Genomic DNA, 24,931 nt, shown 5'->3' with positions numbered 1-24,931 from the left:
GAACTCAAAAAACTACCATGATAAAAAGGATAATATATTTTAAAGTTAGCATGTAACTTTTTCTTTTTTCTTAAAGTATTTTATTTATTTGAGAGAAAGAAAGACAGAGATAGTGAGAGAGAGCACAAGTGGGGAGCAGAGGCAGAAGCAGACTCCCCGCAGACAGGGAGCCCGATGCGGGGCTCAATCCCAGGACCCTGGATCATGACCTGAGCCGAAGGCAGAGGCGTAAGGACTGAGCCCCCAGGCGTCCCTGACTTTCATAAGAAAGACAAACAGTTGCAAGGGACACAATTTCTGGCGTTCTGCAGATATTTCTTTTAAAAATAAATATCAGATAACCTTTCAAATACAGTCAATGAAATCTAAATGCCATAGTGATGTGATGTCACCATCACGCATTTTAAAATAGAATAAGCAAACTCTTCTGGAGATCCCAGGTTCCACAGGGTTGCTTTTCCTGTTTGGTCTCTTGTTGCTATTACCCTGCCCCAGCATTTTATCATAATAATTTATGCCTGAGTGCCCTATCACTCTTCTGTGCAAGAAAAACAGATAAGTTGAATTAAACATTCTTTTTCACATAGCCACAAGGCTCTACGTGTGGAGAATGCTTCTACATTTTGTTGTCAGTGGGTATGGAGTTTTAATTCTGCCTATGGAAAGAGTCCTGGATTGAATGTACAACAATGTGAGTGGAGCTGAGGCTGGTAACGTGCTTGAAAACTGGCTAAAATGGCAAATATAAGGCATGTGTATTTCACCAGAACTATAAAGTAATATAAAATAGATTTTTTGCAGTAAAGAAGGTTCTAGCCCGAGTCATTACAATGATTAAATCACGATTAGAACACAGCCACAACATTTCGTAGATAATTATTAACCAGCCAAAGTAAAGACTTAAAAAATCTTTCACTGAATGAAAACTGTTTAACATGCCACGAGGCAAGTGTGGCGTTGGCTCTTTCTCTCCTTCTTGCCGTGAATGTCAGCACTGGGAAGGCTTCTCTGGGCAGCGAGCAGATGGGACCGAGGGCTCCGAAGGTACGCCAGACCCCAGCTCTCGGACTCTCACCAGGTCGTGTGCCAAAGATAAATAATCATAGAGTGCTCTATCGTTAAAATTACTTTTGATAATCTATTAGCTGACAATTTAATTAGGACAACTTTGAATGCTGTTAGAAGCAAAATACTGGAAACAACTGGCTTGTATGATTTCCTGCCCAAACCCTTGGCACAATTCACTTTCTCAATTTCTGGTAAGGACACCAAGAATTATATAACAATGAATCCTACCTGCTAATTATTGCATCTAGAGGAAACCTGTGTGATCTGATATAAGGGGGAAGTAAAAATATAAGATTTGTATTCCATGACTTTAGTTTTTTAAATAAGATGCTTTTATCACAATGAAGTTGGATTCTTAGGTAACACCATTACCAGAAGTCTTTCAAAATGGATAAATGACCTAAATGTAGGACCTACAACTATAAATGGTTAGATGAAAACTCAGGGCAAAAGCTTTAGGACGCTGGGTCTGGCAATGGTTTCTTGGATAGGACACCAAAGGCACAGGTCGCAAAAGAAGAAAGAGACACTGCACTTAGGGAAATCTGCCTTTCCTGTATCCAAAGACATTGTCCACAGAGGGGGGCTCAGTCAGTGAAGTGCCTGACTCTTGGCTCCAGCTCAGGTCACGATCTCAGGGTCCTGAGGTCATGCCCACATTGGACTCTGCTCTCAGCATGGAGTCTGCTTGCCCCTCTCCCTCTGCTCCTCCCCACAACTTGCTCGCTCTCTCATAAATAAAGTCTTAAAAAAAAAAAAAAAAGAGGACACGATCCGCGGAGTAGAAAAACCTGTAAAAAGGGAGAATGTTCAGAATGTATGGAACTGCTAAGTGTGCTGCAGCTCACGCCCACACAGCGGGTTAACACGTGTTACTGAGCCTCAAACAGGAGGGCTGTTCTGGCCCCGCCATTGCACAGACGAGCCTGGGGCACTCGGGGCCATGCGATCCTCGCGGATGAGGTCCCTGGACCCATCAGATCCCGGAGACAGAAAGCAGGTGGTGGGCGCAAAGAACTGGAAAGTCACTCCTTAATTGGCAGACTTTGAGTTTCACAGGACAAAGGAGTTCTGGAGATGGTGGGGACAGCTGCGCGGCACCGTGAATGTACTTAGGGACACTGAACTGCACACGTAAAATGGTTGGGCGGCACATCTTTCGTGATGTGTGCTTTACAGTAAAAGTAATGGAGGGGAATAAGATTTCCGCAGGAGGCTGTGACAAGCTCGGATTCATTCCTATGATACGGACAGCCACTCACACAGGCAGGGCTATCAGTGTGATCAGGAAAGCCCCGAGAAGGCTCTAATCTCTCCTACCTGGCTGATCTTGGGGTTCTGTGAGTCAGGAGCAAAGGCTTTTAAGGCGAATTGTAAGCAGCTGGAGTGTTAAAGGTGTGCCCCAAGAGCCTCAGAGCACAGCCTCTGGTTCAAATCCTTCCAGGAAATCTTGGTTCAATTACCGGCTGACCAGGACCCTAACAGTGGTCACACATGACAATAATACAGTTTACAGAATTACTCTAGGGAAGTCATTAAATAAAAAGCAGCAACAAACACAAACCCTTCAGAGGGAAGGGTTTGACTTCCACATCATATTATTTAAAATGTTGAGTTTTCAACAAATTTATGAGATCTATAAAGAGACAGAAAAAAATGGCCTCCACACAGAGGAAAATGAGCAGCAAACAGTCACTTAGGGTCCCAGAGGCTGTGCTCACAAGACAGAGATCTGAGATCAGTTATTATAATTACGTTCAAATGACTAAAGGAAACCATGTCTACAGAGCTCACGGAAACCACGAAAGCAAGGAACACGTTATAAACAAAGAGATGAAAATCATTAAAAAAAAAAGAGAAACAGATGGAAATTCTGGAATTGAAGAATATAATAACTGAAGTGAAGACATTCCCTAGAGGGACTCGACAGACGGTTAGACGTGGCTGAAGAAAGAATCGGCAAACGTGAGGATGGGTCGTTTGAGACTGTACTATCTACGGAGCAGAAAGACAAAAACGAACAGAGTCTCAGAGATCTGTGGCCAGCTACCACGCATCCCAAGGAAGACACGACCTGGTAAGAGTCGAGAGCTGAGGTCTGGTGTGCCTTCAGAGCCCTCAGTCCCATCTACTCACTGCCCAGGGAAGCCTTCCCAGTGTGGACGTTCACGGCAAGAAGGAGCGAAAGAGCCAATGCCACACTTGCCTTGTGGAGGGTTAAACAGTTTTCATTCAGTGAAAGATTTTTTAAGTCTTTACTTTGGATGGTTACCTAGAGCGAAAAAGGCAGAAGGAATATTTGAAGAAACAAAGTCCATAACTTCCCAAATCTGTTTTAATCTACATACCGAAAAGTCCAATCTACAATTAAGATAAACTCAATGTGATCACACCTGGACGTATCATAGGCAAACTGTCAAAATCCAAAGCCCGAGAGAGAATCTTAAAAGCAGGAAAACAATTCATTACATAGAAAGGATCCGCAAGTATATGAATGACTTCCTGTCTGAAATCATGGAGGCTAAAATGTTGTGGGATGTCATGTTGGGGGGTGGGGGAGAGAATGTCAAGTGAGAACTCTGTGCCCAGCAACACTGTCCTTCACAAATGAGGGAGAAATGAGATAGTCTGAAACACACAAAAATAGAGAATTTGCCACCAGCAGACCTGCCTTATAAGAAATACTAAAGCTATGTTTCAGGCTGAAATAGAAGCCCAGTACCCGTGAACTTGAATCCACGGTAGAAACAAGCAGCACCACTGAATGGAACTACGGAGGTGTACATAAATGGCAGCCAAAGTCTACTTTTGCTTGCTTGTAACTTGTTTCTTCTGATTAAAAGACAACTCCAGAGGCAGCCAGCTTTCCTACCTGCTGGGAGCCTCTACTTGGTCTACACCAGGCACGCTGACCCAGCAGCAAGACTAGGGTCTGAAGCAGTAACATTTGTCATGGGGCCGTGGGCTTTCCCTGGACAGTGCCAGGCTCTCCTGAGTGGATCCTGGCCTTACACTGCCCCCCAAAACTCAGTACTGACATGTCCTACAATAAAGATGAACCCTGAAAACATGCTCAGTGAAAGATGCCAGACACAAAAGACCAGATACAGGTCTTTTCACGTATGAGCCTGTTTACGTGCAAGGTACCGGGTAGGCAGAGTCACAGAGCAAACGGACTCCTGGTTGCCTGGGGCTGGGAGAGACGGGATTGAGAATGGCTGCTAATGGGTAGGAGGGTTATTTCTGGGGTGAGGAAAATGTTCCCAAATTAGATAGTGGTAATGACTGCACAACTCTGTGAATATACTAAAAACTACTAAATTTATACTTTGAAGTTGTGAATTTTATTTCACGTGAGTTATAGCTTATAGAGCCGTTATTTATTTATTTTTTTTTAAGTTTCACCTCAAAGAATGATTTTTTTAAATAGCCAATTGAAGGCTCATTGGAAGCTGTATTCGGAAACACAGAAAGCCCAGAGAGTGACATCGGACGGGTTCAATGCAGACCCTGCTTTTGCTCTTGGCATACAGGAAACCCTAAGGGACCAAGTGTCCAGGCATGTGTTGTCAGCTTACACCAGTTTAGAAAATAAAGACTTTTAAGAAGCCCCCTCCCCATCACTGCTGGGTTTGCAGAGCAGAAACAGGATGTGAGATGCAGTCCCAGCTGGTAGGGCAGGCTTTTCCAGTTTGGATTGGTCCCACGGTGTTGAACTGGTAAGGACAGAGGGCAGGCATTCGGTGCAGGGTAGAACTTGCCTTCCCTCACACCCATCTCCACCCTTGCTCCAAACTGTAAAGGGCCCTCAGTCCCTCTTCTCTTCAGAAACTAAAACTCCATTCAGATGGTACTTCTGGAGTCACAAGACTCTGACAGTACCAGTCTGTTCTCATCGTTCAGTGTCACGGGACTCCAGGAGTGCTACCAGGATTATTTCTTATTTTCCAGGTTAAAAATACTAAAAATGTAAAATTTTCTTTTTCCTGATACCTAATGAGATCTCTCTACACTTTCCTGTATGTTACAAAAAATCCATTTTCTGTAGAACATGGCAGAGCACAAAAGGCTTGTTTGCACTGCCTGTCTTCATGTGCACAATTAAGTTTTTTTTTAAAGATTTTATTTATTTATTTGACAGAGATCACAAGCAGGCAGAGAGGCAGGCAGAGAGAGGAGGAAGCAGGCTCCCCGCTGAGCAGAGAGCCCGATGCGGGGCTCGATCCCAGGACTCTGAGATCATGACCCGAGCCGAAGGCAGCGGCTTAACCCACTGAGCCACCCAGGCGCCCCGTGCACAATTAAGTTTTAAGCTTCCCCATTGGAAGTGCCCCTCCAGCTTCTATACTGAGGGTCTCAGAGAGGGTGAAACATCTGCCCAAGGTCACAGAGCACCTGGATTCCAGGCTGGAAAAAAGACCCCATTTCCTGACTCTGATTCAGTTCACGTCTGCAGCACTAAGCAGCTACCACTCCAAGCTAACCGAAAAGTCATTCTTCCTACGATGGAAAACATGGTCCCCAGATTTCCTCTTAAACTCGCTCAGGTGCTGTTTTTTTTAAAACTCTAAAATGGCACATTTTTTGATGACTGAGAGGCAACTCTGGCTCATCGTCATCCCTCCTGTGAGGGCTGAAGTCACAGGGAAGAGGAGGAAAACCAAGCTGAGCACCGTCTTCTCACTGAGTCCATCTCCACGGCTGTCTTTCCAGCTTGGGACAGCGTTTAGGGGCTTGAACCCCACGTGAGGTCCCTGCACGCCCAGAGAGGACAGGGAGGGCTGACTCATTTGTTTCCTTCACTTGAAGACTGAAGCCTCACACATATTTGTGTTTCTAACAGTCTCGTGGGGCAGGTGCATACACCATTTTTAATCTCAATCCACCTGGGAGAGAGGTATTATCCCTTCACGGAGGCAGGCGGCTCAAACCCTGGGGTGCAATTGCAGGTTCACGGTCTCTCTTTGCCACAGCGTCCGACGCGATTGCCCACAACCCCCAGCTCGTCTCCCTCTTCAGGCGGTTTTCACAGCAACGGGAATTGAAGGGCAAGTTCTCTAATTCTCAATGTCTATCCTCTTTCATCATTTCCTTAAAAAACTTGCTGTTTTTAAAAAAAGTATTCTTCTTTCTTATGCATTTAAAGCAAGGTAGTCTTTGCTCTGAAATAGCACAAAAGTTGGCCATACATGCCTGTGAACACAGCCACCACAGGGAAACCAGCAAGATTCATGCAAGACAAAAAAAAAAAAAGGAGGAAAATCGGGGTCTAGCATCTGGTATGACTCTTGGGGTGCCAGCTGAAGCCTGGAGCTCACCCACTCTGGGGCTGGTCCAGCGCCCGGGCCAGCTCGTGAGGGCCCTTGTAGGGACATCTGACCGAGACCTGAGCCATGTGTGAGGATGTATGCTTGCATACCTCCAACACGCATGCTTTAAAAAAAGAATTGGAGCCACACTGCTTGGTATGTTTTTCTTTATGGTTTGAATAGGGATAGAACCACATAGCTCAAAATTCAAAAGGTTTTCAGTAAAAAGTCTCCCAGCCACCCAGCCCCCTCCCTACAGGAACCAGTGATTTCAGCTGTCTGTGTCCTTCAAAGCCATGCGAAGGCGTTGAATGTGAACTCTATCCACAGTCCTTCTTTTCTAAACAAACAGTAATACACGCTCTACACTGGCCCTCTCTGTGCTTTTCTTCACTTATCTGCTCCACTGTGAAAACATTCCTTCTCTGGATGCTTGTGGTCTTGTGGAGGAGGCGTCTCCAGCTGTCAGAGGCCCCTGAGTGAGGAAGGGTAAGTCACTGGGCCCACAGGGACATGACAGGGTGTCGTTAGACTCACCCCGCAAGGCCACGGGAGCCAGGCATTCAGGTAGAGTCCTTACCAGCTAAAATTTGTTCAGTAACCGAGTCACTTGTAAGATGCCTCCAAACCCCACGCGGCCACCAGTCTGTAATTACCGCATGAGTGACAGCAGCAAAGGAGCACAGCCGGAGAGCAGGGCTGGTTGTTCTAGACCAGTATCGCCCCTGCACACAAGTCTTCACTCAATTGAGGAATTAAACTTCTATTAACTGGTTTTAATATAAAATTCTAGAATTTTAATTAAATCAAAACAGGAACACAGGAGGAGATTGGAGCATGAAGTCATAAGCCGGGTCCCATGCCACACACCAGCCCAGGCCTGTGGGTTAGATCTGAAGCCAAACGACAGAGTCACGCGCCCCTCCCCACGCCAGGTGTCACTGCGAAGCGGCGGCGTGATCACCTTCAAACCCAAGGAGGCGGTGTCCCAACGACTCTCTGCACGCAGGCGAGTGACAGGCGACCCGGAAGGGTCCCCAACCACGGGAGCCGTCGGTGCGGAAAGCAGCCTGGGACCCACTTCCAGCGGCGCGGCGGTCCGCGCGGGTGGTGGCGACACGGCGGCTCGCGGGGTCCCGCCGCACCCGAACGCCCGAAGGTGTGTGTGGGAGAGACGCCTTGTTTCCAGTCTCCCGCACTGGGCTTTACGCGTAGGAAAGAACGGGTCTCCTCGTCATGCCCGCCCCGCCCCCAGGTCCCGCAGTCCAGCGGCCCCAGACCCACTTGCTGAATAACCAGGGTCACGCGAGGCTCCTGCTGTCGCCGGCCGGTCCGCGCGCGGGGCGGCTCTGGGCACCAGGCGGCGGGGGGAGCCCAACCGAGAAGAGGCCCCGAAACTACGCGCCAGCAGGAAGACCCGCCGCAGTGAGCCGGGGCGCGTGGTACCTCCCCGAGCGCACCGGGTCGGTCGTGCACGCGCCGGGGGAAGGCAGCCGGCGGGTCTCTCCCCGCAGTCCGGGCGGGTCACCCCCTGCTCTCCCCCCGCAGCCCCGGCGGGTCACCGCCGGGTCTCCCCGACACAGCCCGGGGTAGGGGCGGCCGCACCGCCGCGGCCGGGGCTTGGGGACGGGGCGACCCCCGCAGCCTGCCTGCAGGACGGGCCTCGGGGAGGCTCTAGGAAGCAGCGCGCGGGGAGGCTCCCGCACAGCGCGGGTCCCAGCACACCCGCTCTGCTCCCGATTGCGGCACTAACACAACGAGGCCTTGTTTTGCCTAAAAAATGCCCTCCAGGCCTAGACTCCTCGGTTACCGTGAAACTGCTGTCACCTTGAGGGATCCAGGAGGGTCCTGGACACTGGGACTCATTCGGACCCCCGCTCCCGCTGACCAGGGCCCGAGGCCGAAGCCCAGGGTTCCTAGGGTCGTTTCCCGGAGGGACAGGCTGTCTTGGGTAAAAGATACTCCGCGGGCCGTCCGCGGGCTCCTTTGTCCTTTCGCGCACGACAAGCGCACACTTAAGCTGACGCACCCATGCCACCCTGGTTATCCATCCTGGTTACCCCGCAGCGCCCGAGCTCTCTCCGCGGGGCACCTCTCGGCCCAACATTAGGGACCCGGTGTCACCACACCCGCCCCCCCACCAACGGAGACTCCCCACCGCGGCCAGTGAGGCCCCGCCCACCACCACACCCCCGAGGCCCCGCCTCCGGGCCCCTCAGGTGAGAGCAAAGGGGGAAGTCATCAGAAAGAATTTCAGGGAAAACATTCACCAAAATATTTAATTGTCAAAAATGTTAAACTTTCAACAGAGGAAGCACATTCCCAGGATGAAATGTAATTAAGCCAACAGAAATGCTGTCTTAGAGGGGCGCCTGGGTGGCTTAGTCTGTGAAGCGTCTGCCTTCAGCTCAGGTCAGGATCCCAGGGTCCTGAGTCTCAGCCCTGCTGAATCTAGTGTGATCCTTAGGGTGCAGCACGGAGCAAAGCCACAAGGCCCAGCCCAGAGCTGTGACTCCTGCCTAACCCAAAAGCCCAGGGAGCCAAGCACTCTGGGCCCGCCTGCCGCCAGTGAAGCCAGGCTCTCTGGAGCTGGACCTCCCCATCATGTGTGCCTGAGCCAGCAGCAGCACTGTCACCTGGGAACGGCTGCAGATGCGTGACCTCAGGCCCCAGGCTTAAGGAGGGAGTCACTAAACTCCCAGTGACTCAGGCACACATCAGTCTGAAAAGCAGGGCTGTACCCATCCCAGGGGGCATCTCGCCAGTCACTGCTAGGGGCTGCTGTTTAGGTTGGTTCCTTGAACAAAACCTTACTGAATGCCAGGTGTGCGTGGCACCTGGTGCCAGGGCCGCGTGCCTTCATGGGCCTGACGGTTGTTTGAGAGCCCAGTGCTGGGCGGTGATCACACATGCGGATGTGTAGTTCCAAACTGAGAAATGCACACACGGAAACTACAGGACGCAGGCCCTGATTCGAACTGTGTGTCTAAGGAAATGAAACACCCAGGTGAAGAGAGGACCGGAGCGGCTTGGCCACAGCACAGGTGGAAGGAGCACAGACAGCCCCGGACGTGACAGATCTCAGATGGCTCTCTGCACAGTGATGCAGCCATATCAGGCCGTTTGGGGACAGGGCCAAGGAGCAGGAGTGCATGCGTCTGCCCCAGAGAAAATGGTGGGGAAGACTTCCATTCACAGAATGATCCGGAAGCAAAGGCTGTTATTCTCATGTGGCATTTGTTGGAGCGTGGGACCTGCTGTGGGATGACTTCCTGAGCTGACGTGATGAAATAGTTTAAAATCAGGCCACAGACCTGTGAGTCAGATGGGGTGTAGCCGGCAGCGGAGCCTAGCCCCTTCCTGGGCCCCATCCACCTACCCCAACCTGCAGGGATGATGGCCCAGCTGCGGCAGCCACAGGACGACTCAGGGGAACAACCCTGTGAGGGTGCTGGGGACGGAGAACTCAATGCACCTGGGTCACTTTAGTGAGCACGTATGTGTGCTACAGGTCACATGTGTGCTCCTCTGCTCACACACATGATCTGAGTCCATGGACCCCTCCCTGCTTAACGGAGATGTGGGGCAGGGCTGAGAGTGGAGGACACAGAGATCTAGGAACAGGGTCCATGGTTTCTGTCTGGCAGGGATTTCCAGTATGGTAGAACAGGTGTGGTTAGTGCCATGCCTTCTGTACAAGCTCTCTTTAACCCTAACAGCCATGCAGGAGTGTCACTGGTCCCATTTTAAAGGCCAGGAGACTGAGACCTGGAAGGATTCGATCCCTGACCATAGTTACGAGGGTAGTGAACAGAAGAACTAGGGCTGATGCCAGAGAGAATGCAGAAAAGATCTAACGAGCTCCAGTGGTAAACTGAGGACTCCACGGCGGAAGTCAAGCCCCGGGACACCCCACTGGGAGCAGACTCCCCAGGTAGGAAGGGGTGCCTGAGCCCGCCAGCCTGAAGAAGGGCTGCCGGCAGGTGGGAACTGTGAGGGCGGGTCTGGCTGCTCTGGAGCTGAGGGTCACGGTGCAGGAGACCTGGCTGCTTTGAGAGGTGGAGCTGGCAGACTGGAGGGACGCAGGAGGTGAAGGCCAGGTTTCTCACCTGGCCCTGCCTCCATGGGATTTCTCGGACGCAGAAATCCACTCCAGCAGAAGCTTGGAACCCTGGCCCCTTAAGGAAGCGAGGTGACATCCTAGTATGAACTCACGAGTCACAAAAAAGGGGGCAGTTTCCAGGGACGGGGATGGGCTGAGATGGGATGGGGTCTGGACCAGTGATGTCTTACCCATAGAGATGGGAGGGCAGAGTCATGAGGCACAAGGCCCTGCAGGGGCAAATTCCCAACTGTCCTTTTCTGGCTCTGTGCCTCTGGATAATTTAAACTTCTCTGAGCATATTTCCTTCTTCAAAAAAAAAAAAAAAAAAAAAGGGACAAAAACATTTTTCATAGGGTTTTTGTGAGACTCAAATATATGTGCATGCTGAGCGAGTGTGGTCCCAGCAGAGGGGCCGCTGCTCACCAGAGTGCCTGGAGAAACGCATCACACACGGGCGCTCACAGGGCTGTGGTCTCAGCCCTTCTCAAAGACCCGAACTTGCCCACACAGTCGGGCAGCCCTTTTGCTATGCACCCACAGCCATGCCACTCAAGGGGCATCTGCTGAGGGACATGTCCAGGGGTGCCAGGGAGCAGGGGAGTCGCCACGATACTCTGCTCACAGTCACAAAGAGGAGGACGTGGGAGAGCTGGTCAGGTTCACCCTGTCCCTGCCATCTCCGCAGCACAAGTCGGGACCCACAGGGCCGCCTGGGAGAGGGGTACTCACAGGGTGCGTGCGGGATGCTGAGGGAGTCGCACAGCCCCCAGCCAGTGTCAGGAGGTGCGGGGCCGGGGTGCAGGTAGAGGATATGACTGCCGAGTGCGGCTGGGCAGGTAGGTGATGTCTGTTTTCCAGAGCTGGAATCAGGGAATGACATGAAATACAGGGGAAGCGACTGAGGGTTTAAGACCTGGTTTTGGCACTTAGAGACGGAACCTTGGTCAGGTGACCTGAAAGGCGAGTCCCCGGGGTCCTCTTCTGCCCAGCCCATGCACACGCTGGCAGAAAGCCCCGCACAGCCGGTGCTCCAGGAAAGGGGGCTGTCACCGTGAGACCTCACTGTAGCTGAACACAGGTCACACTGCCTGGACTCTCCTCCGGTTGGTGTGACCGAGTGGCAGCTGCTCCCACTGGGCTAGTGGAGGCTCCCAGGGCTGGGAGGGAGTCCAGAGACTACGTGCCTCCCCAAAACACAATCAAGGCCAAGTGTGGGGCATCCGTGGTGGCACAGCCTGGGCCACTCTCCAGACTGTGCCGTGACTAGTCCTCCACCGCCTGGGCCGAGGAGAGGCATCACTGACGGACAAGCAATGGGGCCACGCCCTGGGGAGACTGCTCCCAGCCTGTGTGCTGGGGGGACAGGGCCGGTGATGCCAAGCTCATGGGGAGAAGGGATCCTGGGGCAGCTCATCTCCTGAGGACTGGACGAGGGTCCTCAATACCCCATTTCCTGCAGGAGGGTCTCCCAGACCTGCAGAGCCCCTCCGTCACCTTCCAGTCCACGGGAGCATGTTCCGGGGAGCCTGGGCTCTGTGCCCCTAACCTTGCTTGGGTACAGCGGCCCATGGGCCCAAGGGGACCAGAACCCAGAGGCAGGGCGCCACCTCCTCCTTCACGTGAGGGACCATCCCACAGACACAGAAGTTTGTTTTGTCCCACAGCAACACCCCATTATCATCACAGACCAGAGAGGGAAGTGAGGTTAGGACCCGTGGGTGGGGAGCCGGTGGCTCGGGCCCCCATGCCGTGGAAAACAGGATACAGACATGACGATCATCTCCGAAGCCCTCCAGCATGGCCCTCACAAGTCTCCCTCCCGCAACCTCTACCCAGGGGCCTCGGGGTCCTTCCGCGAAGCACGCGTCCCCAGAAAGAGGCCCCTTGTCTGTCCCTGCCCTGTCTCAGAAGCAAAGGCGCCAAAAGAGCTCTGCCTTGTAGGCAGGCCGGCGCCTGAGCCGCCTGCGGACAAGCGGGCTGATGGGAGAAATGGAGAACAGACTCGCGGCTCTCCGTGGGACGTCCAGGAGGCCGGACAAAGCCCCGGGACGGGCTGCGAGGCAACGGTCACACCTGCGGGCGTGTGAGCGAGCCGAGGGGGGTCGAGGCGGCAGACCTCCCAGGGCACAGGCGGTCTGACGCTTGCCCGCACAGCTGTCCACACCCGCCAAGCTGCAGGTGGCCCATGAGGCCTTCGCTCTGGACTTGAAGCTCAGACATTCGTGTGGGGGGAGATCTCCCTTTCTCACGGGACAGCCTGCGCACCAGATGCCCCGCAACCCGTCGAGCAGCCCCCAGGCCCACCTGTGCTCATCTGGAGTCTCTGCTTCTCCCACGACGCCAGGCCCACCAGAGGGGCCCACGGAAGCTGGTGTGGACTAAAGGAAAGCCAAGGAAGACAGCAGCACCTGCAACCACAGAGCCGCAAGACGGAGGCTAAGAGCCCCTTTAACACCAGCAGTGGGGCCTTAAATTCTGCAAGACAAAGAATCTTTTCCTGATTTATTTTATTAATCAATAAACCCATAATAAGTTGTGGTTCAAGGCTTTCGGAATTCCCAAATGGTCAGACCTCCTACAGCCACTTCAACGAAATCCCGTTGAGTCTGGGCTAGAGCCGAGAACAGCCTCACCAGGTGGGGGTTAAACCAAACCGGAGGTGGCCGCCCAGGGACAGGCACGCAGCCTGGGGCACAATCTACACAGGTCAGTGTCCCTTGTGGACACGAGGCTAACCCGTGACATCACGTCCGAGAACCAGCACTGTCCCCTTCAGTGACAGAGACCCTGACGGTGGTTACACCAGGGGTGGATGCTGACCACACAGGACGTGAGGGAACCTTCCTGGATCCGGGAGCGCTCCGTCCGTGATCTGTAGTGTTCGCCTGGTGTGCAAACACGCACCAGCTCGTCAGGCTGCCTGAGATGAGGGTGCGCTCCGGTCACACAGGAGAGAGGCCACCACATGAAGGAGGTGTGGAACAGCCTCCCGGAACAGCCGCTCTCTCAGCCTTGAGGCCGGGCAAGGGTAGGACCAGGCAGGTTGGAAGAAGCTTGGCCTGCAGACCCAAACCGGGGATTTAACAGCTGGGCCCTGCATGTGGCCGGGGGTGGTTTCAAACTCTGTAAGCAACAAAATTGTTTTTCCTCCCCCCAAGTGAAATGCAACACACTCCCCGCAAAATATAGAGCCGAAGCTCTGGTTGGGGGCGAGGAGGGGAGCCTGCTGGCGAGCTCCTGCCTGGAGCCCCAGTGAGGAACGCAGCCTGGGGAGGAGAGAGAGAGGGATGGTGGGCTGTGCCTCTCCCCCGCCCCCACCCGAGCTTGCGGCCTGTAATCAAACACTGAGGAACTCGGCAGACACCTCACCGCAGAAATAGCAACATGGACTTTTTGGTCCATTTCCTTCTGACTTCCAAAGTTTCTCTTGTTTTTTTCAGCTCATCCTTCCCCCGCTCCTGTCTGCTCTGTCCCCTGTGGCACTCACAGGGAATGAACAAGGCCGCTGACCCAGCTCAGAGGCACCCTGGGAATAATCTCATCAGTGAGTCAAGCTTTGCTCACCTTCCTCAAAAAGTAGTTCTTTTCTAAAGCACCCTAACAACTTCTGAACTACTAGCTCCTGGGAAAATGGAGTTGTTCCTTACCTGAATTCAACTAAGCCAGCATTTACTGGGTACCTCCTATATGCAAAACACCGCTCTTCACACTGTAGATGCCAAGAGTTTCCTTGGACCATGCTACTGAGAAATGCAGCTAGTGTTCTGAGCTGACCTCCCAGTCTAGCACAGCGGACAGCCCCCAGACTAGAAAAGTGCGGGCAATGAGGGGAGAAGGTGCTCTGACTTATCTCAGAGGAATCATGGCTAACTTCAACATTGCTGATGCTGGGAAACAGACAGGAACGGTTTCTGGAGGCTGACATCATGAGGGCCCTTGCTGGGCGGGCAGGCCGGCTGGGAGGCAGGGGAAACCTCTGGGCTCCAGGAGATGTGAAGCGTGATTTGGTGACACTATGGATACTAGAATGACGGACCCTCCTCTCCCCCAGTCTTCTCACTCGCCAGAGCAAACCACTGGACCCTACGTCTCTACTCTCTTAACTCTCTTCATCCCCCAGCACAAGCCCTACACCCGGCACAGAGTGGTCGCTGCATAAATGAATAAAGGAACGGCTGAGCACAAGGCAGAATCCGACTTTTAAGGACACCTACCGAATAGAGGACGTCCCTTGAGACCAAGCCACAGAACCCGCTGTGGTGACGTAAGACTAGAACTTTCCCCCACAAAGCACAGGAGCTACCCTTACCAGCACTAGCGGCAGGCAGCCCAGAGGGGTCTGTCTCACTGTACATGGGGCACCTGCACCAACACCGGCACCTGCACCTCGGGGCCTGTCCGAGGAGGAGGAACCAGGAGCCCTCCTTCCCCAGTGGCCACTGAGAGTTCAAGGCCAAGAGCACACACTCTGGAGCCAGACTGCTCAGGCTTTCTGGCCTCGGGCGGCTTCGCAGATCTCCCTGGACCTCAGTGCTCCTGTCATATAACAGTGATGGTAACAGAACCCATCTTGCAGGGCTGTGATGGAGGTTAATGACTGAAATTTGCAAGTGCAATGTATTTAGAGCAGCGTCTGCAGGTGTACACACTTATACATTGGGAAAGACGGTTAAATAATCCTAAACATTTCTGAGCACAACCTATAGACAGAGGGCAGCATTCAGCCCGGACCATCTATATCCCCCCCCCCCCCGCAGCGTGACCGGGGCAGCCTCAGAGGAAGGCTGCAGGCTGTGTGTTGGGGCTAAAAAAGGTCACGGTCCCTGCCATTGGTCCCCAGGTTCACAGAAGAGTAGAAATGTGCCAAGAGGCAGGGGTGAGCCAGTAAGCATGTCCACAGCCAGCTGGACAGGTCTGACACCACCCCTGATGCTCCCTTTTACCACTGGGGTCATGGTGGTTTCTGTGGCTGCCATGCCAAGCTCCCTGCTTGTCTCTAAACGTGTGGGAAGCCCCTTTACTGGGAAAGGGTCGGGCTGATTCTAGACACGGTTCACAAACGTGAGAGCCTTTGATGCCTTGAATGGTTCCACCTTCCAATCTTGACACCCCTTTCCTCAAGGTAGGAGAATTCTATCTCAATGCCACAAGTCCTAGGAAAGGGCTTGAACCCCTGGCTAGTTGCCCCAGGAGAGTTCATCGGGCTTTCTGCTGCTCCCAGGCCAGAGGTCCACTTCAACCCCCTTGGCACCCACCAGCCTGCCAACTGCTTCTGGGGTCCCTGGTGAGAGTCTCCTCCAGCGGCAGCCTCCCTCATCAAGTCACCCAACCTGTTTGAACAGATATGCACACGTACAAAACCAGAATCTTGAAAGGGTGTAGCTGACACACACAGGTGAGTCAAACCTCGTCAGGTGGTTCTCAACAGCCCAGGGGAGGCAAGTGCTCAACCACCCCGTGGGGAGGGCCTGGCCCAGGCCCCAGCCCACCAGATGGAGAGACGTGTCCCTGCAGCACCCAGCAGCAGACAGCCTCAGCCGACATAGGGTCTGAGGACCAGGGGAAACACGCAGGCTTAAACCACTGCTTGGAAAACCTGTAGTCAAGCAGGTCCCGTAACTCCAGGAAAAGTCAGAACGGTGACACTGCCAGCAAGAGAGAGGCAGCTAAAAACAGATGAGTGGTCCACAAATACAAAAATCTTCAATTCACTGATAACTTGAGGATCGAAGTAAAACCACGGGACGGGGTTCCACTTATCCGACTGGGAAAGAATAAGAAAACACCCAGGGCTAGAGGGCGGGAGGGCAGAGAGAGGATGGACAGACAGGGGACGGTAGGTAACTCACAGCACAGACAGTGCGCTTCTGGGGATCCGTCCCCAAAAGAGAGCTCTTCCCATCCTTTACGTAACAAACCTCTACTCTGTATATGTTTGTGTAGATGTGTAAGTACAGAGATGTTTTTCACAGCATTGCTTATTATAGAAAACACTGGAAATGAACCCAATAGGATACTGGTTAAATTAATTATGGTTTACACACAAGATAGAACACAGGTAGTAATTTTAAAAATATGTTCTTTAACAACACTAACGACATGACAAAACACTTGAAGGGGGACTCAGGCTAGACCGCCACATGCCTGTAGAACATGACTCTGATTCTATAGGAGACAGAAGTGTGCACCCAGAGGTTCCAGAGGGCAGGTTGTCACACTCGAGAGAGGCTCAGTTTTGGACGGGAGAATTACCCCGTTTTGTGCCTGATGTGGTTTCTAAATTTTCAGCAATGACAGTGTTTCTTGAGAGTACAGAAGAGCCTCCAACATGATTTCAACAAAGCAGCACACTAGACTAAAACCCTCAGTAGTACCTTGTCCCCAGATGCAATGGATGTGGCACGCCTGGGGCTGTACGCATAGTCCTCGGTCTCTGCCCTGGACAGTCGTCCTGTGCCAGCACTGGGAAAGGGGCCACGAGATGAGCAGGGGCTGGAGGACGGCGGGAGCTCGGCCCAGACAGCATCTGATGGGCTGGGTAGGAGAGGGTCGGCGCCCAGGGCGGATTCTCAGAGAGCCTTTCAGGTGGGGGAAAGCCATATAACCAAGGCCAACAGACCACCAGGTTAAGAGAACGTGACTGAGGCCCAACCAGAAGGCAGAGGCTCGGAGGGGACACACTGTGGACGGGGGTAGCGTGCTCCTTCACAGAGCTGGAGACCTGTGATGACTCCGCCCCTTATAGACGCCTCTCCTAGCACTGGTCCTCCTGCTAACCCTACAAGGGGCCAAGACTTGCTCCCCTGGGCCTGAGACATGCTCCCCGAGACCTATGCACAGCCCCTCCTTCCACACGGCAGGTCTTATGGGAGGAGAGGCAAAAGCCAAACAAATGGCAGCCTCGGTGCCAGAACTGAGAAGGCAGAAGTGCATTCCGCTGGTTTGGGGAGGAGTAGATGACTCACACGTATTAAAGCAGAAATGTTTGGGGAACGTAAGGGCCTGTGTGATGGGGAGAACCACCAGGTAAAGACGATGTCCCTGAGGCTTTGGAAGTTGAGTAGCTGTGGCACATGGCCAGAAATGCTGAGAGCAGGAGAGGCGAGTTTCATACCCAATATTCTGAAACACCACAGAACCCTGAACTGTGGGGACCGACTGTTCCAACTGTGGGCAGTCTGCGGCCTTCCACACGCTCTTGTAGTCATCACTTCTTTCTGTCCTGGGAGGTGAGAGGAACAGGAACAGTGCCCATTTTACAGATAGACTAACAGAGGCTCTGAAGGGTCAAATAACTTTCCTGAAGGCTCCAAAGAGTAGGAGGCAGCAGACCTGTCTGCACTCAGCCCCCAGCACAATTTTCGCCACCTGCAAACCCCGGTGTTCTGGTGCTTCACTGAACATGAACAGAGACCTCATTGTCATCAAGTTTTGCTTCCTGTATTTTGACAACAGCAGCTGCAGTAAAGGCTCCTGGCAGAGATGGGTTCATGGTAGCAAATATTAATTTTTAAGGGGGCCAGTGGGAGGCTGTGTACAGAGGGAAGAGCCAAGTGGACTCTCTGGACAAACAAGGCAAGTCCCAGCACCCAAAATGGTGTGTGTGTGTGTCTGTGTGTTGAACCAGCCAGCTCAGCAGGGCCCACCCAGGGTGGTGTGGCTCTCCTAGGGGTGCTCCCAAGTTCAACCAAAACTCCAGCTCGGCCCCTCACCTCCAGGGGAACAGTCAATGCATCTGAACCTGAGCCCAAGCACCCTTCTTCACTGGGGAGCTAGAGGGGTAGGGCAGTCTGGGGCAGCCCACGGGCCAGCCAGGACATCCACAGCCCCCCCACTGCCCTCCTGGAGGGGACGCAAAGGCTCTTCCCCTCCCTCTCCCAGCAGCCTGCATGGGAGGCCACCAGCTGCCTCCGGATCGCCCCTTCTAGACAGACGTCTGGACCTTGTTGCCATCAGGCAGCCGCAAGGTGTACGCGGCTTTGGAGTACGAGGAATGTGGCTTGTGTGACTCAGGAAGAGTGCTTAATGTCAGTCAATCTACACTTAAAATCAAAGGGCCACGGGAGGGGCAGCAGGAGGGCCCCTTGCTGTAAGTGCTCTGTGTGTGCACTGTGCTTGCTGGAAATGGCAGGAATGCACACCCAACAAGGTGTGCGACCACGTCCCCGCTATAAAAACGGGCCCTCCTGGGACTCTCTACATTGTTTCCTACAACTGCCTGTGAAACCATGATGATTTCAAAAAGTTAAAAAGACCCACCACATGTGTTCAGTGCCTATGAGAGCGGTCAAAGAACTCTGATCAGCCACGTTCCCAACGCAGTTGAAGAAACCAACAATAGTCTGGAGCTCCCACTCCTGCCTGTGGTTCTTTCCTCCCCAAACTCACAGCGGGCACATGCGATTCAGGAGGGTGGGGGCACTCTTGGGCTGCAGAGGGGATGAGTCCCGGGCAAGGGTCACAGAATTAGCATAGGGAGAAGGCTGCGAAGAGGAGTTCATAGAAAGACCGTCTCCCCAAGATGAGAATGAAATCCAACTCACTGATTCATTGCGGAGAAACCGGCCCCGGTCCTCGTTGGAGGCCCTGTAAACCCCTTACCAAAGGAACCCTACGGCCCTTGACCCGCAGAGGCGGCCTGCGCAGGGGGGTAGCCGGACTCAGCTCCTTAGGCACAATCGCTCCGCACGGAGTGGGGGCTCTGAGCCCACCCTCCGGCCCAGCCCCTCTCCCAAGCCCTCAGGCTGCTCCGCCTCGTTTTCCAGGAGGCGGGAGGCACAGAGAAAGGGCGAGAGGGCCGACTCCCAGGCAGCAGCAGCGAAGGGCCCGAGGAGCCCCTCCTCCGGGACCCTGAACAACAGCAACCAAGACCCTCGCAGACTAAAGCGTCAGCCTCTAAGGAGCCGCCCCCGCAAAGGGCAGAAGCGCCAGATCCTATCCGCCAATTAGCCGAACGCGCACAGACACCGCAAGTTGGGGCACGCTCGGGCCGGGGCGCGGGCAGCGGGAGGGGCCGCCGGCCCGGCGCGCCGGGAGAGCCTGGGCCTGGGGCGCGCCGGCGGGGCTGGGGGTCCCGGCCGGCTGCCGCTCACCCCTCGCGCGTTCCGAGGCTCCTCCGAGGCGAAGGAGGAGGCGCGGCCCGGCCCTCCCCCCCGGCCCGGGCCCCACAGGCTCCCCAACGGCCCCACTCCGAGCAGCCCTCGGGTCGCCCCGGAAACGCCGCCCCTCCACCGTGTGGCGCGCCGGGTCGTCTCCCGCCCGTGGAACAAAAGAGCCGCTCCCGCGGGGGTCCGGAGCCCGCGCGGCCCTCCCAGCGCCGGGCTCCAGCGGCACCCATCGCGCCGCCGGGCTTTGTGTCCGTGCGGGGGCGAGAAGGGCGGCGGGACCCCAGCGCATCCCGCCGCGGCGCCCGCGCTCCAAAGTTGCCGCCAGTCCGCGTACCCCCCGCAGCGCCCAGCCGCCCCCCGCGGGGCGCTCATTCATTCGCGGGGGTGCAGAGCGCCGGCGCCGGCTCACCTTGCTCTTGACTTCCACCGCGCTGCAGTCGTAGAAGCGCAGGGTCTGAGACTTGTGGAAACTCCGGTTCATGGTTCCGGCCCCGCGCAGCCTCGCCTTCGCCCCGGCTCCTCGCTCCAGGGGCTGCAGGAGGACGCTGGGGGCGGCGCCCCCCGCCCCGGCCCGGGCCCCGGCCCAGGCCCCGACCCAGCCCGAAGCCGCGCTCGCTCGGCCGCCCCGCCGCTCCGAGTGCGGCGGCCCGAGCTGGGCTGGCCGCGCGCCTCGGGACTCCAGGGGCCGCGCGCGGGAGGAGCTGGGGACGCCGCGCGCACCGCCCCGAGGACCCGCCCCCCGGCCCCGCCCCGCGCCCCCAGGGCCCGCCCCCCCAGCCCCCGGGACCCCGGGCCCGCCCCGCGCCTCAAGGACCCGCCCCCCATCCCCGCCCCATTCCCCGAGGACCCGCCTCCTGCGTCCCGAGGACCCTGGTCCCGCCCCGCGCCCCAAGGACCCGCCCCCGCGCCCCGCCCCCGAAGCGGCAGAGTCCCGGGGAGGTCCGCGCTTCTGTGTGCGCAGTCCGGAGCAGGGAAAAGCAGCTTGGAACAACCCCGGGCGTCTCATTCCCACCTGGGTGCTCAAAACTTCTCTCTCCTGTTCGCCTCCGCCCTGATTTTGTTTACCTGCCCTGAGCGGCCAGGGCAGGAGGCTGATTTGGGCTGATTGTTGCTGTTTTCTTGGACGATGCGGGAGCCAGTGTAGGCTTGACTGACTCCTGTCTGTACCCGCCGCCGGGTGGTAGATGGTCCCCGACGAAGGTTCTGCAGGGAGGCAAACGGCTCAGGCGCACTTCCGCACAGGTGGAACAAGGAGAGGGTCGGAAGCACCTCTAGGCCGAGCTGATGCAGAGGGAAGCCTTCCGCAAGGCCCTGGAAAAAAGACTGTCTCAGGAGAAAGATGGAATCGGTTGTCAGCAACGTCACGGAGAACCTCTTTTCTAGAGGGTTCTGAAACTCCTTCAGGACTTTGGGATGAAGCTAAGAAGACAGGACAATTAGGTACCTAAAAGTATTACAAAGTTTACTGTAAGTACGTTATATAATGGTAACATTGTTATACATTCATTGTAAAAGAGATCTGGAGAATACAAAGAATTGAAAGACAAAAGGTAGTCACCTATAATTATACTAGTCAGCAATCAATTCTGTTAAACTTTTGGTATATATATCTCTGTTCCGTTTTCTGTGTATATATTCATATATTTTACACAATTGTGATCATGCTCTTTAACCAGTTCTGCGACCTACTATTTTCATCTCTTGTTGTTTAAGGAACATATTCATTGAGTGTTCTCAAGAAATACGGTTTTTAAGAGCTGCATGTATGGACTTTTAATCATTCCATTTTAGATAAACAAGGTATTTCCGATGTTTGGCTTTTATAAAATATTGTGTTTCTTGAATTCACTTATTTCTAATTATTTCATTAGCACTGACTCCGAAAAATGGAATTGCTATGCCATGGAGCACACACAGCCTTTAACACAGATTGCCAAACCGTGACACTCTGAATCTGATTTTTACTTCATTTCACTAAATATCCTGTTACATACCTGCCGGGACTACAACCGCAGAGACACACAGTTACAGCCCTGCCCATAGGAGAAACACCAGTCTGGCCAGGGGTCCAGGCATATAGACCGAATTCCAAATTAAGGCGGAAATGCCAAGACGTTCCCACAGAAAGTCAGTAAAAAAACCATTCCAGACAAAAGGTTTAGGATGTCCTCTGGTCTGAAAGCTCCAAAAGACATGGTATAATGGTTTATTATCAATGCAAATTTTAATAAATTTTAAGTAGAATTTTTTTAAATGTCAGGGAGATACACACTGTGTGCACAGAGGTACTGACTTTCTTTCAAAGAGAAGTCCCCTAAACCACATGGAGGTCTGTGGTTGTTGCCAGTTGCTGAGAACAGCAGTCATGTGGTGGGGAGAGCCCCCAAGATTTATTAAGAAGCAGGGACAAGGGGCTGATGGGAGGTGAACAGCATTGTACTTGATGGGGCAGGTTAGGGCACCACTGGCCAGCTCAGGGCTTGGAGATGGGGAGGAGGGAGGGTGGGAAGCTACAAAATTCTGTCCTTGGTGGAAGTGAGACCGTTTCCCTCACGCTTGGGGCCCAGTGCTGTCCAAGGCCCAGCGCTTGTTACTAATACCCCATTCAGACCCACTGAAGCGGAATTTGCACCTGAACAACCCCCCCCACCCCCACACCATGGTCTGTGTGCCCCGACTTTGTAGTTTTCTAAAAACTTGACTGGGATGGTCAGCAGGAGGACATGCATGTAGAAGGAGCCTGAGTCTCCAGGTTGAACCTGAAGGTGATTCTTTTGGCTTCAGGCTTGTGTGTGGGTTGGGTGTAGACAAAGCCAAGTGGCCAGGCCATGTATGCAGGCATCGCCCACTCCTCCCCCCTCGGCTGTGGAGCAGGGTCTGAAGAACTTGTCAGGTGGCTGCTGCCTTTGATACTTTCATGCTATAGCAGGTTTGGCGCCAGTCTCACCGGTGGTGTAGGCTGTGGCATTTGGGTTAGAAAGAGACAAAGCAGGGCAATTACCAATGAGGCAGCGGCTGCTCTGTGCACGTCCCTGAGCCGTGGAGCTGATGCGTGGCCCAGGTCTGATGAAGACACAGCCCCACACTCCTCCTCCAAGCCCAGGACGTCTCCCTGTCCACATCCCCAGAAGGCTCCCCTCCCCGACCCTGCTACAGACACCTCCCCTCGGGCTGTCAGCGTGTTGCGCAGCTGCGTCCCAGGAGGTCCAGACACACGCAGTGTGTGGCCCGGTGTCCACTCCAGAGGCAGCTCCTGGTCAGAGTAGCTCAGCCTGAGGCTGAAGGAGACCTGTCAGTAGGTGAGCCGGGGGCAGCTCTTGGGGTGGAGTCTCGGTGTGGGGGGTTGCCGTCCCCATTACCTTTTGCACTCTGCAATGCCTGTCCTGAGTATGCATTTCCGCAGTGAGTAACCTACTAACGAGGCAGCTCACTGCAGGCTCCCAGCTTTGCCAAAGGGTCCTGTCTGGCTCTTGGCCAGGACATTCAGCCATGGCTCCATCGGCAGTGGTGACCCCCTAGAATGCTGACATTCCGAACTTCTGACTGTAGACTGGGCGTGATCCTGGTGGGGGGACTTGAGGTCTGGGATTCTCAGTTCCCTCCTCTGTGGAGAGAAAGGGCAGATAACATCTACAAATGTCCAGAATGGCTCCCGGAGCACACACCTGCTGGAGAAAAGAGCAGAGGGTGCAGGTGTCTGCCTCTGACAGCTCAGCCTCAGTGATTCAAACACACCTAGCCATTCCGTTCCTTTTCTTTGGCAGACGTTGGTTGAGGAGAGTCCTGATGCTGCTTCGGACTAGGTGAGAGTCTGTGCTTGAACGCAGAAGAGACAGGCGAGGGTCCACAGGCTCTCCTGTCCCAGCCTACGCATCTCCTCCCTCCCCGAGTTCTCCCGCTGTTGTGCTAGGCAGCGGCTCCTTCCTCTTCCTTCATGTGGGCTCTCCCAATCTGTCTGCGGTGTTTTGCAGACCTGCCATCTTAGGTTGGAGTAACTTGGCTGTGTAGAGGACTTAAAGCCTTGAGTGGAATTATGGTAAGGATCCAGCAGGGTCTCCGAGGACCCGAGGTGGGGTGTGGCTGCATTTCCTGGGGGGGGGGGCTGGAACCAGAACCTTCCTTGTAGGTGATGCATGGGTTAAGAATATCTGGGTTGTTTGCGGCTCTGACCACTCATCGTGTGTGCGGCTGGGTGCTTGCCTCGCCTGCTCTGCCTCAGTGTCCTCATCTGTGAAATGAAGGTTGTATAATGGTGGTACTTGCCTACCCAAGGTTGTTAGGAGGCTTGAATGTGTGAAGCAGTCAGCGCTCTGAGCAGCCCCCCTTGCAGCCGGAGGCACCTGCAGGCGTGTCGTTACTCCTGCCCAGACTCTTTCTTCAGTGGGAAGGCAAGGGGGGGGCACTGGAAAAAGGGAGAAGAGAGTGCTAAGAGAAAGGAGACAGAGGGAGGCCCATGGGATAAAGGTTTCTGCAACCCATGGGTGGTCTTACGAGGTAGGCTGAGATGTTGGGTGTGTGATTGAGGGAACAGGGGCAGGAGAAAAGCAGCTACCCACCGGCGTGTAACTCTGCACAGACCAGGAGGACACAGCCCTCTGCTACATCCCAGCTGTGAGGACAGGGAGCAGCATCCCCTCCTCCACCCCAGGTTCCGCAGAAATGGAGAGGAGCCAGCCGGAGCTGCCAAGCCTGCAAGGTATGCTAGCTGAGTAAGTCCTGAGAGATCTGTACCACAGGGCGTCTACAGATAATGATGCTGGGCTGCAAAGTTAAAATTTTCTAACAGGATGAATCTTGTGTTAAGAGTTCTTACCACGCACACAAATGATGAAGAAGATGATGGTGGTGAAGATAAATAGTGCAGGAGGGAGCTTCTGGAGGTGATGGGTATGTTAATGGGATAGACGGTGCTGACGGTTTCACAGGTAGAACCCACCTCCAAACTCATCAGTGCATACATTAATTATCTACAGGTTTTCTTTAATGTCAGTTATACCTTCATAAAGTGGTTTAAAAAGATAAAGTAGGAGAGAATGTAGTCAAAACACTGAGCACATTACCGGTCACAGTAAATACACAAATAATTACAAGTATTGTCAAACCTCAGCTGTGGACTGGGAGTTGGTCCCATAGGTACTTGGCAGGTGGCATCCATGTCCAGCTGCTCCCTCCAGCCTTGGCTCAGTGCAGCTGCTGCGACAACTGAGTGCGGCCCAGATAGAGGGGGAGGCCCAGGTGTGGCTCCCTTCTGCCGGGCGTGGCTCACTCTCAGCAGGTAGGGAAGGTCGCAGACGCCGTGACACCTTCTTTTGGATACTTGCTATCTTCCCCCCATTTTCGTC

The 24,931-nt window shown here is 54.1% G+C and overlaps 1 protein-coding gene across 1 annotated transcript in view; it reads right to left on the bottom strand.

Moving 5' to 3' along the window:
• The window catches only part of LOC111154316 (par-6 family cell polarity regulator gamma), an 82,627-nt gene extending 62,509 nt beyond the window's left edge, over nucleotides 1-20,118 (bottom strand). Inside the window, exon 1 of the mRNA XM_022513833.1 lies at nucleotides 19,999-20,118. Coding sequence (XP_022369541.1) covers nucleotides 19,999-20,070 — 72 coding nt within the window. The 5' untranslated portion in view covers nucleotides 20,071-20,118. The remainder of the gene's footprint in view (nucleotides 1-19,998) is intronic.
• Between the last annotated feature and the right edge of the window lie 4,813 nt (nucleotides 20,119-24,931).

Source organism: Enhydra lutris, unplaced genomic scaffold (genome assembly GCF_002288905.1).
Source record: "Enhydra lutris kenyoni isolate GAN:26980312 unplaced genomic scaffold, ASM228890v2 scaffoldscaffold36, whole genome shotgun sequence".
Classification (NCBI taxonomy): domain Eukaryota; kingdom Metazoa; phylum Chordata; class Mammalia; order Carnivora; family Mustelidae; genus Enhydra; species Enhydra lutris.
Note: the sequence above shows the minus strand (reverse complement) of the source record. Positions and strands in the feature narration are given on the sequence as shown.